At 35.2% G+C, this 12,996-nt stretch overlaps 1 protein-coding gene across 1 annotated transcript in view; it reads left to right on the top strand.

The window, feature by feature from the left end:
• EIF3H (eukaryotic translation initiation factor 3 subunit H) overlaps positions 1 to 12,996 on the top strand; it is a 95,786-nt gene that overhangs the window by 20,207 nt on the left and 62,583 nt on the right. Inside the window, exon 2 of the mRNA XM_072774290.1 lies at positions 3,378 to 3,534. Coding sequence (XP_072630391.1) covers positions 3,378 to 3,534 — 157 coding nt within the window. The remainder of the gene's footprint in view (positions 1 to 3,377; positions 3,535 to 12,996) is intronic.

Raw genomic sequence — 12,996 nt, 5'->3', positions numbered from 1 at the left:
ACTGAATATGACAGGTGATAATTTCTCTTACTTGAAGTACTGTACTTCTGTTGATGCTATATGAAGTTGCAATGATTCTTTAGGCATATCAAGCTGCGGTGCTGTTTGGTTATATTCTCTCCTATCCCTCCACTCCCATTGATCTACAGTTCATTTTTGTTACAGTTAAGACGGTGCTTCCGTATAAGTTATTTTTGTATTGTGGTAACTAATTTTCAAGTATAATAATAATTTTTCTTAATTTTCTTTGTAAAAGGAAATGGGGTTGTTTTGGACTGGCTTCTTTTTGAAACTGCTGGGTCCTTGTCATCACACTCCTTTTTGCACATGTGAGTGCCAGCTGTTGAATCAACTCTAGAGTTTGTCTAAAGATCTGCATTAAGCTCCTCTGTCTTCTGGCATCTCTCATCTCTCATTTACTTTGATTTCAACAGTAGTTCAGTGATCTCATTGATAGGGTTAAGTGTCTAGGAACCTAGGCAACCTAGACAAGCTGATAGGTGTGTTTTTAATAACTTTTAATTAGTTCTGTTTATCCTTTCTTAGTCATCCATGTTTCTTTTTTAAGTGTGACAACAAGTGCCCTTAGCAGAGAAGTAAATTGAATATTCAATTGAATTGAATAAATTGAGTAAGTGGTTTTTATTAGTTAGTGCTTTTTATTGACAAAAATCAATAATTTTGATCATTTATTATTTATTACGTGTCAGACCCTGTGTGAAGTATCTATCATACATTATCTCATTTTTAATAGTGTCCATGTTGCAAATTAGAAGTCAAAGATTTAGGGGACACCTGGGTGGCTCAGCAGTTTAGCGCCTGCCTTTGACCCAGGCCATGATCCTGGAGTTCGGGGATCGAGTCCCGCGTCGGGCTCCCTGCGTGGAGCCTGCTTCTTCCTCTGTGTCTCTGCCTCTCTCTGTGTCTCTCATGAATAAGTAAATAAAATATTAAAAAAAAAAAGTCAAAGATTTAGAAAGATCAAATAGCTTTCCCAGGGTCACAGCTAGTAAATGTTGGAACTGGAACTCCTACCCATACCTGCATGACTTAAAGCTCATTTTGTGCTTTTTCAAGAAGGGGAAGAGGTCTTTTATGTACAAATGTGTAAGATGGTGCACTTTCTTTATTTCACAGTATTGATGGTCTTAATCAGTTGGCTGATTTCTCTGTCAGGAAATTATCATCCTATTAACTTTCCACGTTAAGTTCTTTTCCCTGCTAACTGCTTGGTATCCTTAAAAGGGCTGGGTCTCATTGGTGTAAAATCTTTTTGGGGTCAGTTAAATCTTTTTGGGGTCAGTTAATCTGTGAGTAATCCACTGTTTTAGTTATTGAATTATTGATATTAAAGTCAGTTTTCTCGTTATTAAAGTTAAAATACTCACAAAGCTTTGGAGTTCGGCTTGGTTTAAAACTTGGTTTTTCCACTTCTTGGATGTGTGACCTTTAGCCATTTATTTTCTCTCTGCTTTTGTTTTGTTTTGTTTTTAAAGATTTATTTATTTATCTTAGAGAAGAGAGAGGAGAGGGGTCGAGGGAGGGGGAGAAAGAGTCTTACGCCGACTCTGTGCTGAATGCAGAGCCATATACAGGGCTCAGTCCCATGATGTTGAGATCACAACCTGAGTCAGAAACTAAGAGTTGGATGCCCAACTGACTGCACCACCCAGGCGCCCCACTGCTTTTGTTCTCTTGTTTGTTGAAAGATTATATTCCTTTCTCTTAAAATAGTTATAGGAATTACATGATTTGATAATACACATGAAATAATTAAGAATATTGCCTGGCATATAATATTCACTAATTATAACCTGTTATTAACTGGTTATCTATGATTAATTTATGTCATAATGTATTTGTTTTAAGTGAAACACAAATCAGTAAAATACTAATTAGCATTTTGTTGTAAGACTTATTTTGCCCTCTGGGAACTTACTACATTTTAGATTGTGTTGCCCTTTAGTCTTCAGGTCATGTGCTTATACTAAATGATGTTACTACTATTAATAAATACTATGTGCCAATTGCATTCAAAGCACTTCACATACATTAAAAACCTTATTTCCGGGCAGCCCCGGTGGTCCAGTGGTTTAGCGCCTTCAGCCTGGGGCGGGATCCTGGATTCCTGGGATAGAGTCCTACGTCAGGCTCCCTGCATGGAGCCTGCTTCTCCCTCTGCCTGTGTCTCTGCCTCTCTCTTTCTGTGTCTCTCATGAATAAATAAATAAAACCTTTAAAAAAAAATAAAAACCTTATTTCCTAGGAATTATAATTAATGAGTACTGTTACTGTGAACTTTTAAATTAATTGCATGTCCAGCCTTACAGTGTTACTTCTTTATCTTTGTGGAAATGTGATAGGAGGGAGTAATATAAGAGCCAGTTTTTCCATTAAAGGTTATTTGGTGTATCTTTCTGGTTGAGGAAAATTAGCTAGTGCTGGAGACTTTGTTCTTTGTTTTTTGTGTTACCAAACATCCTTCTTGGATACAGGTTTTCATTGTTGCTTTCTTTGGCTTAATGAGATGTTCTGTTCAGGAACCATCTTGAGATGTTGAAATTGTCAGGGGAATAGTTTGTTTCAGGTTTTCAGGTAATTGAGTTCTTTATCTCTGTGTCTTTTTTTTTTTTTTTTAAGATTTTATTTATTTATTTATAGACACAGAGAGAGAGGCAGAGACACAGGCAGAGGGAGAAGCAGGCTCCATTGAGGGAGCGCCATGTGGGACTTGATCCCAGGTCTCCAGGATCACACACCAGGCTGCAGGCGGCGCCAAACGGCTGCGCCACCGGGGCTGCCCTTATCTCTGAGTTTTATTGATGGTTTTATCGTCTCTGTCAGGAAATTATCATCCTATTAACAGACATTAACTTTGGATTGAGATGATACTTTTTGAAGGCGTTCCTGGATGCCAGACCTTTTGGAAGCCTTGACCTGAAGGTCATAAGTGCTGTACGTGGACATTTAAAAACATTTTTTAAAATTTATTCATTCATAAGAGAGAGGCAGAGACATAGGTGGAGAAAGAAGCAGGCTCTATGCAGGGAGCCTGATGTGGGACTTGATCCCGGGACTCCGGGATCACACCCTGGGCCGAAGGCAGGCGCTAAACCTCTGAGCCACCCAGGGATCCCCATGTACTGGACGTTTTTGACATATCTTCAAACTCTAGGAGTTACAGATGTACATTTAGATTATATCAGTTTTATTACTTGTATCAGAGTAAAGGAATTGATTTGTAAGAAACTTGGTTAGTTCTGTCACATAATTTTGTGATTTTTGCAAACCCACTATTTTGGTTCATTTTTTTCCTTTGAAATAAGGAAATGTAAATTGTTAGGATCGTTTTAAACTTACTTTTGTATTTCTTTTAGGTGGTATTAAAAATAATCAAACATTATCAGGAAGAGGGACAAGGAACTGAAGTGGTTCAAGGAGTGCTTTTGGGCTTGGTTGTAGAAGATCGACTTGAAATTACCAACTGCTTTCCTTTCCCCCAGCACACAGAAGATGATGCTGATTTTGATGAAGGTAAGGGTACTTATTTCACACGACTACAGTACACACAAATGTTGACTTGTGAGTTGAGGGAGGGGCAGAAGGAGAGAGAAACAGACTCTTAGGCAGATTCTGTGTCAAACTTGGAGCCGGATGCGAGGTTTGGTCTCACTACCCTGAGATCACGACCTGAGCTGAAATTTAACAGTTTGATGCTTAACTGACTGAGCTACTCAGGAGCTCTAGAAATGGTTTTTAATACAGATCTTACCATAATCTTTGATTATCTCTTATTGGGAGCCTATCAGGCCAGCCTAGTACATTTGATTACTGGGTTTCTTGAAAAAATTATGCAAATTATTTGAAATGAGGATTTATATTAAAAACTTCAGTAGTTGGCCTTATTTGGAATTTGAGATTCTGATTTTGTAATTTGGAGAGGAGCTCTGCTGTTAAGTTTCCCATCATTAAATCACTTGCAAATGACTGACATGGTGAAGGATAGAGATTATCATTATGTGTCCATCATCCATTTTCTTCTATAGTATTTTGAATTAATGTTTAAGAGGATCAGCATAGCCATCTATTTCAAAAAGAAGACACTGAACATTTCAGGAGTTGTGGGGTTTTTTGGTTGGTTGGTTGGTTGATTTTATTTATTTATTTATTTATTTATTTATTTATTTATTTATTTATGCTACAGATATAATTGCTTTGTTAGCAAAGGCCATTAGTAGTTACAGCTCACACCAAAGGCCAAGGTCAATAATTTCCCATTTGTTTGAACCCTCAGGGATCATTTTCTATATAACTTTTTTCTTATAATGATAAGAATGAGTAGCTTAATTTACCATCTTAAACCATTTTTGGGTGTGTAATATAGAGTGTTAACTATATGCAGGTTCTGCAACAAAGCTCTGGAATTTTTTCATCTGGCAGAAACCTGAAATTGTATCCTTTAACCAACCCCAGTTCTTTTCCTCCTTGCCAGCCTCTGGTAACCACTATTCTGCTTGCCTGCTTGCTTGCTGACTTGCTTTCCTTTTCCTTTTTTTTTTTTTTTTTTTTTAAATATTTTATTTTTAACTAATTTCTATATCCAAAGTTGGGTTCAAACCCATGACTCTGAGATCAAGAGTCACGTGCTCTACCGCCTGAGCCAGCCAGGTGTCCCATCTGCTTTCTGTTTCTAATAGTTTGACTCCTTTAAATATTTCATAAAAATGAAATCATGCAGTGTTTGTCTTTCTAGAGACTGGATTATTTAGCTTAATGTTCTCAAGGTTCATCCATGTTATAGCATATGACAAGATATGCTTTTTTAAGGCTGAATAATATTCTGTGATATGTATGTACTACTTTATCCATTTATCTGTTGATAAATATTTAGATTGTTTCCGTCTTTTGGCTCTTTTGGATCATGTTGCAGATATGTCTTCAAGGTTCTGTTTTCAGTTCTCTTAAATGTATACCCAGAAATGGGATTTGCAAGAGCATATAGCAATTCTGTATTTAATTTTTTTTTTGAAGAACTTCCATACTGTTTTTCATAGTAGTTACACTAGTTTATATTACCCACCACTACTGGGCAAGAGTTCTGATTTCTTCACATCCTCACCAAAATTTGTTATTTTCTGGTTACTTATTTTTTTGATAGCGATCCTTCTAATAGGTATGAGGTGATATCTCAGTGTGGTTATGATTTCTATTTCCCTGAGGGATAATGATGTTGAGCATCTTTTCATGTGCTTGTTGTCTGAATGTATGCTTTGAAGAAAGGTCTGTTAAGGCCCTTTGCCCATTTTATAGGATTGTTGTTGAATTGAAGAAGTTCTCAGTGTATTCTAGATATTAACAGTTTATCATATGTATGGTTTGCAGATATTTTCTCCCATTGTGTAGGTTACTTTTTTACTCTGTTGGTTGTTTCCTTTGCAGAAGTTTTTTAGTTTGATGTAATCCATATTGTCTGTTCCTGCTTTTGTTGCTAGTGCTTTTGGTGTAACATGTAAGAAATTATTGCCAAGACCAATGTTAGGAAGTTTCTTTTTTATATTTTCCTCTAGGAATGCTATGCTGGTACCATTCTGCTTTGGTTACTGTTGCTTTGTAATATGTTTTGAAATCAGGAAATGTGATCCAGCTTTGTTTTGTGTTCTCAAGATTTTGGCTGTTTAGGGTTCTTTGAAATTCCATATGAATTTTAGGATTTTTCCCCCCTATTTCCATGAAAATACATTGTGATTTTGATAGGGATTACATAAAATCTGTAGATCACTTTGGGTAGCATGGGCATTTTAACAATATTAAATCTTCAGTATGTGAACACAGTATGTCTCTCCATTTATTTGTGTTTTTATTTTCTTCCAGCTATTTTGTAGACACCAAACGTATTCTTGCTAAGGTTAGTACCTTGATATTGCAGTTTGTCTACAAAAATCATTTTTTCATTAAAGTAATACCTTTAGAAACTAACCACAAGGCTGTTTTATTCTAGGCACTTGTGTATTTACGTTTTTAAAAACTTTTGTGCAGTATGTACTTTTTTTTCTTAAGGTGGCTAAGCTCTCCTTGTTTCATATGAACTGTAATATATTTTTTTAAAGATTTATTTATCCATGAGAGAACAGAGAGAGAGATACACACACGCACACACACAGACACAGGCTCCATGTAGGGAGAAGGAATGCAGGACTCGATCCTGGATCCCAGGATCACACCCTGAGCCAAAGGCAGATGCTCAACTGCTGAGCCACCCAGGCATCCTTGAACTGTAATATTTTATCTGAAGTACTGTAATACTCTCAGATTATGGTTGGGATTTTTCTGCACTCTATTCCAGGAGTGTTAGGATATCTCAGTTCCTCTCTTTACCACTCTATCTGGAGATGCTTAATTATATCTCAGTAATAACTCTATTAGAGCTGGAAGACTATAGGAGATGACAAGGGATTGTTAACATAGTTTTTGGTTTGCAGGTGAGGAGTCTGAGAGGTTCACTAGTAGTGACTCAGTTACTTTGTTAGTGGCGTAGTTGGGAGTAGAATTGTTTCCAGAATGGTTTATATTGTCACATAGTTTTTCAGGTAATTAATTTTGCCTTATAAAATTCTCAATTTAGAATACGTGTAAGAAATAATGGTCAGTGCAATTTGGGTAGATGAGCAAAGCAAAATGTATTATTAATTTTTTTTAATTAATTTTTTATCTGGATCCCTGGATGCTGACTTTTTAAATGGCTTTCAGGTGATTGACCAACATGCTATTTTATTAACAGGTACTTTAAGAAGCTCATTAAAAAGGTGTTTTAACAACATAGACATAATAAGAATTTTCAGTTTAGCGTTAAATAGTAAAAAAAAAAACTTGCTGAGTATTGTGTGCTGTGTATTATATGTACATAGTCTGTAATTAATCTGCACATTTGAACGTTTTATCAGTCCCATTTTCCAAATTAGGAAACTGATGCTCAGTAAGACAAATAACTTGTCAAAAATAATTTAACTGGGAATTTATAGAATAGGGATTGAGCCAAATCCCTATTTGAATTCAAAGATTCAAATCTTTGAATCTGCCTGGTTCCAAGTCTCATGATTTTTCTTCTACATATTGTTGCTTTTGGACATTTAGTGAACTGGAAGTCAGTGATTAAAGGATATAGAATGAGGAGGCATCATTATTTTGTAACTGAAATCTGGTTTTTGGTAAAACAGCCATGTTTTTAATTTATCTTTATAAGCTAGTAGGATTTGCCATTTTTCTTGCATGTGAAAAATCTAAGATCATAACTCTGTATTTCTTCCTACCCTAAGAGAGAGTCAGTCTTGAATTTTAGGTTCTCTAACATAATTCATTAAATAAATGAATTTGAATAGGCTTTAGTATGTAGTCACCATTTGATTTTTATCAAACCTAGGCAAAAGCTAAATTTTCTCATTATATGAATATATCTTGGACTAGAAGAGCCCTTCATGTTTATTATATTAAATCATTAAACATCCATTGGTTTACGTGCTGCTTTTCTGTTACTTTATGCCTACTAAAACCAATATTTATTTAGGGAATATCCTTTTTTTCTACCCTTCACCTTATGGAAGTAAAGATCTCACAAACTAATAGTTTTAATGATTAAATATTTTGAGTTGCTTAGGTGTTTGTTTGTTTCTGTGTTTTTGTTTTGGTGCCTCATGTAAAGTGGAGATTTTTAATCTCAGATCTCAAAGTGAAATGTTTTAAATTAGGGGCTGACAGGCTACAATCTGGGCCTGCTTTTGCATGTAAAGTTTTATTGGAACACTGCCATGGCCATTCATTTATATAGTTTCTGTGTCTTGCGTTCCTGCTACAGTGGCATAGTTGGCTAGTTGTGACAGAGACCATATGGGCACCAAACCTGAATTTTTTTTTTAACTCTCCAGCCCTTTAAAGTTTGACCACTTTTCTTTAGTGTATGTGCACACACACACACACACACACACACGTACACATATTTTTCTTCTTGTTATTTTCCGTCTCTCATAAGATTAAAGAATAAGGTAATAGTTCTCTCATTGTGTCATGAATAGATGACTTTTTCTTTGTTGCTTATTCCATCTAGATGTTGTCTTAACATTGACTCTGAGTCCAGAATGTATTGTGGGCACTGTAAGAAAAACACTGATATCATTGGATATTTGTTTCACATGCATCTGGAAAGTATCAGAGGATGTAGTTTTTCCTTTATTTTAATGCATTTTTTTCTTTTGACCCTCCCCCCCCCCCCCGCCCCCAATTGAGTTTTGATGTTTAGGGGAACTGTCTATAGATATTAGGGAAGAAAAACATTTAATTCACGGTTGCAGACTTGTGAGCCAGGTACAGGTTTCCGTGAAAATAGAGTGTTTCTATGAAACCTTTGTCGCGAAGTGAAGAGGCAAATACCATTAATTTATATGGAAAAAATTTTGAGTGTTCCCAGGCCCAAGAAATAATTTCTGTTAGGCTTTTCTGATACCTTCATACACATCTTGCTAATGGATGCACAAAATAAATCAAGATAAAGCACAGATGCTTACAGGCACAGTTCAAAGCTATGGCAGCTTGATAGTGGGGACGTTTGTTAGGGCCACTCTTGCTGCTTGGCATCTGTGCTGCCTCTGACAGTTCACTGCAAAACAAATGCTGAATGTTATTTTCGCTTTTTGCCTCTTTTGGTAAGAGTGAAAATTCTCTTTGGATTTCTTTCAGTAGGACTTTTGGAAAAGTGAAGTGGTATACCACAAACTTCCAAAAGCAGAGTATGCCTGTATTATGGAAAGGTAATGAATGGTAGAAGGCCAAAAAACTTGGGTGGGAATCTCAGCTCTATACTTAGATCAATGTGACACTGAATGACTTCAATTCTGAGCTAGTTTTTTCCTGACTCTGTACTATCTTTCATTTAACAAATGTTAATTGCTTACTGAGTACTAGAAACGTAGCTGAAGGATAATTTCTTTATGAGATCAGTGCCACTTTGGATTATGTTACCAGAGGGTGATTCAAAACCAGGAAAACTTGTGGCATGAAGTTTTTCTTTTTTCTTTCTCTCCATGAATTCACTTTTTGCTTTTCCACATGTGATAATTCTCCCTTAAGTGGCTTCAATCTTGATATTCTTTTATATTACTGGATTTACTTTGTGGTTAAAAGTGAGATAACTTGCTCATATTAGAGAATATATGCTTTTTAAAAATTGAGTAGAAAGACTCATATTAAAATTCCCATTAGGGGGCACTATTATCAAGCTTAGGAGAACTGGAGACTAATTTGTTTTCTCAGACATGCTACCCGAGGCTTGCTAAAAGGGAAAAATATTTTCATCTGATAAGATTCAGATACTGTTTTATACAACTGAATTCCTTAAATATGTTATAAAGTGCACTGAATTAAACACAGATCTAATAACTCACTGTCTTGTTTTTCAGCAGACTAAATCAATTTAATATTGCAGGTGATATAAGAAGCTTACTTTATTCTGCATCAGAGCCAAATCCATAATTTTCATATTTGGAATGGACAGATTTCTTAGTTTGCTCTCTTTAAGTCAGTCCAAAGGATGATGCTTAGACTTCAAATAAGTTTCCTTCAAAAACGAAGCATGAAGACTATATTGTACTACTAAAATGCAGTTAGGGGAATGAAATGATGCCTAACTGACTCAGACAGTACGAACGTGTGCAGCATGTAGAATTTGTGAAGTAATTCCACACACAGACGTGATATGTACACAGAGACAGCTTTTGGCTTTTTTGTTCATTTCCACATACTCGAAAATTATTTTTTTACTCAAGTTTGGTGTTAGAGCAAGAAATACTACCTTAGACTGTTGGACACAATTATTTTGTTATGATTAAACTTCCAAAAGAAAAGCAGTTATGTAGAGTATTCAACAGACTTTTCAAAGCCAAAATATGAATTGGCAAAAATGGAATTACAATAAAATATACTGGGAGTTCAGAGAGAGTAGGTTTTATGTAGCTACCTTATTTGTAACACTGTCCACTTAAGCAAGCCATAGTTTGCATTGGGGAAAATCTCTGCTTAATCGCTTGCTTCCTGAACTCTCACCTTCTCTTTCTTCTTAGTTTGCCTGCAGCCCACACCCAGGGCAACACTGCTTGAAACCTCCCCGATAATTACTGTTTTGGCTTTGTATTGCTTTCAGTTCAGGGAAGAGTTGAGTCAGGATAGAGAAAGCTTTCTTTCTTTCTTCTTCTTCTTCTTTTTTTTTTTTTTTTTAATACAGATGGGGACATTTTGTGACAAGACATGATGCTTATTTTGTATTATCTTCTGTCTGTGTGAATAATCAGTGATCATTGTGATCTGTTCGCAGATTCAGTTTTGAAAAAAAAATCTTGTTTTTACTGCATTTTTTTTTCCAAATAGCTTTTCTTGGTGCAGATATTGGAAATACATATAGATCATTTTGGAGTGTGTTTTGAAACTTATTGGAGAAGTCAGAGGATGTTTAATTTGTGACCTCAGATCCTTAAGAGGTATGATAAAATGTTTCAAATATCTCAGAAAACAAAACTAGTTCTTAGTAATTCATTTCAGCATTTATTCAGCAAATTACATGGAATGGGTGGTGGAAAAGATCCAAAGAAAGGGAACCCTGGTCACTGCTTTGGAAAGATACTAGGTGGGAGAATTATGAAACAGAATTGAGAAAAGTCTAGAGTGGGAAATGACAAAAAGTGATGCGAACACTCAGGTATGAGCTAATAATTCCTCCAGGGAAATGACTCCACAGGAGAGCGGAAGTTTGATTTTGTAGGTGGATGTTGTTTGTATTTTAAGTAATTTTTAAGGAAGTTACATCTTGTGAATTTGTTGCAATTCACATTTCTGGGCCTGCATAAGTAATACAAGCATTTCTAGAAACAAAGCAAATTATTGACTATAAATTCAACTTGGCATCTTTATCTTTATTGTTCAGTGGTAATAATATTCCTTGACAATATTTTTCAAATTTTGTGCTGATTTTGTATCCAGGTGGGGAAGCTGTTTCTGACATCTAGGGTTTTTTTTTTTTTTTTTTTTTGATACATAAAGGACTCCTGACAATAATTTAGGGCCATGTTTATAGAAATCTAGGACTCATGCTGCGCTTAGCTCTATGTAAAATATTTGATAAATATTTAAATGTGATATCTAATAAATTGTAAATATTTAATAAAACATTTAATATATATTTCATTTTAAATGAAACAGTGTATAGGTAGGTAACTAGAGAGAATCTGTACACTGAATTATGATATAATTCTCCTGGGTACTGATATCTTTGTTGATATTCATGGTAGTATTTTGAAAATGTTAAACTGTTTGCATTTAATGGCTTATCACTGAATATTCAGGGCAATGAACTTTAGATTATTATTGCTTACTTAAATTATTTTGATTGCTCAGAAAGTCTGGTTTGTGATTTGGAAGTAACTTAAGAATTTTACTTTATATGTTTAGTCTTTGGTTTATTAAGGTGATTAGAATATGAGACATACAATTCAAATGTGAAGCATCAAGCCCAGTGTTTTTATGACTTTTTTGTTCTTTTACTTTGGATGTCTCAAGATAGTAAATACAAGAGTAGGAATAAAGTCTAGCTTTTTAAAAGTTTGAAGAAATTTTTTGCATTTAATGTTTTAAAACTTAGGTTTATTCCCTCCTTTTAAATGAGTTGAGGAATTCCTGTGCATGGAAGGATATATTCTATTGAAAATGTGGTCAAGGTAAAAGATTTTTCTGCTTAAAGAAATTAAAGCGCTTTACACTATACCCTCCCTTGGTCCCTAAAGTGTAAGTGCTATGGTTTGGAAAGAAGCCAAGTAAAACGTGTTCAAATTTTGTGCAGACTTAAAGTAATACTTTAAGATTTGAAAATTACAGGTGGATACAGTACTTAAATAGTATTTAAAATTCCTAAGTTTCCCAAGTCTAAAAGTGTAATCCTTAAATTACTATTCCCAGTGGTTTACATTTTAATTAAATAAAAATTGTCTTAACTTTTGAACCACAACAACTTTAGGTATAGATATTTGAATTTATTACTGAACATTAAGGTAATAACCATTAAAAATGAACTGTTTTGGCACTAATTAAATGTCAGAAAGCCACAGTTACAGTGTGTAACCAAAGATCCTTGCTGTTTCTGCTTTTCCAAAAATTGTCTTAAGCAACACAGTTTAAACTTGCTTCCTATCTTGCCCAGAAATGCAAACCAACTTATCTCACTAGGTGAAATTTTCATAGATCTTGAAACTTTTATCCATTTGTGATTACTTTTGTGGCTAACCTTTTACACCACTTTGAGAGTGCTGTTTTCATACCTTTATTTTTTTCCACCTTGAGGGTCATCAGCTGCTTTATTTTTTAGTAGTAATTTTTACCCAGTGCATTTTAGACACTTTCTAATTTATTTGAGAACAAAGGCAATTTTTATTTTGGCTTAAGTAACAGTATAATTGATTACTTAATGCATTATCATGCAACCCTACATCTCCCCACTACCCTTATCCTCATATACATTCATTTTGTTTTCTCTAACATTGAACCTACAGACATTTTAATATACAGCGACCTTTTTTCCCTGCTTGATTGGTGAGAAGATCACAAGGTTATCCTAGTGGTCTTTGTAGAAATATTACGTAATGACTGTTTTGTAGAATTGAATAGTGCTCACCTCAGAGAGGGAGTTTTTGATGGCAGGTTACTAACCCTGCAACTGGCAACTGTGGCTGTAAGAGTCCAACAGCAGAGTCCTAGGTGGGGCTCTTTGGACTTGGAGCATGCCGTTAATAACCCCAGCAGGCAGCAGGGCAGTAGCAGCAGTTGCTCTACAAATACCAGTTGTCCTCAAACCACTATCTAGCTCATCTCCTTTCACTTTACCTTCCCCCTTTTTTTTCTTTATTCCTTTGTTATTCATTTCATCAAATCAATATTTAAGTGGGAACCAGGAGCCAGGCATTTCTA

This window comes from Canis lupus, chromosome 14 (genome assembly GCF_048164855.1).
Source record: "Canis lupus baileyi chromosome 14, mCanLup2.hap1, whole genome shotgun sequence".
Taxonomy (NCBI): Eukaryota; Metazoa; Chordata; class Mammalia; order Carnivora; family Canidae; genus Canis; species Canis lupus.
This window is presented reverse-complemented; position numbering and strand designations above follow the sequence as displayed.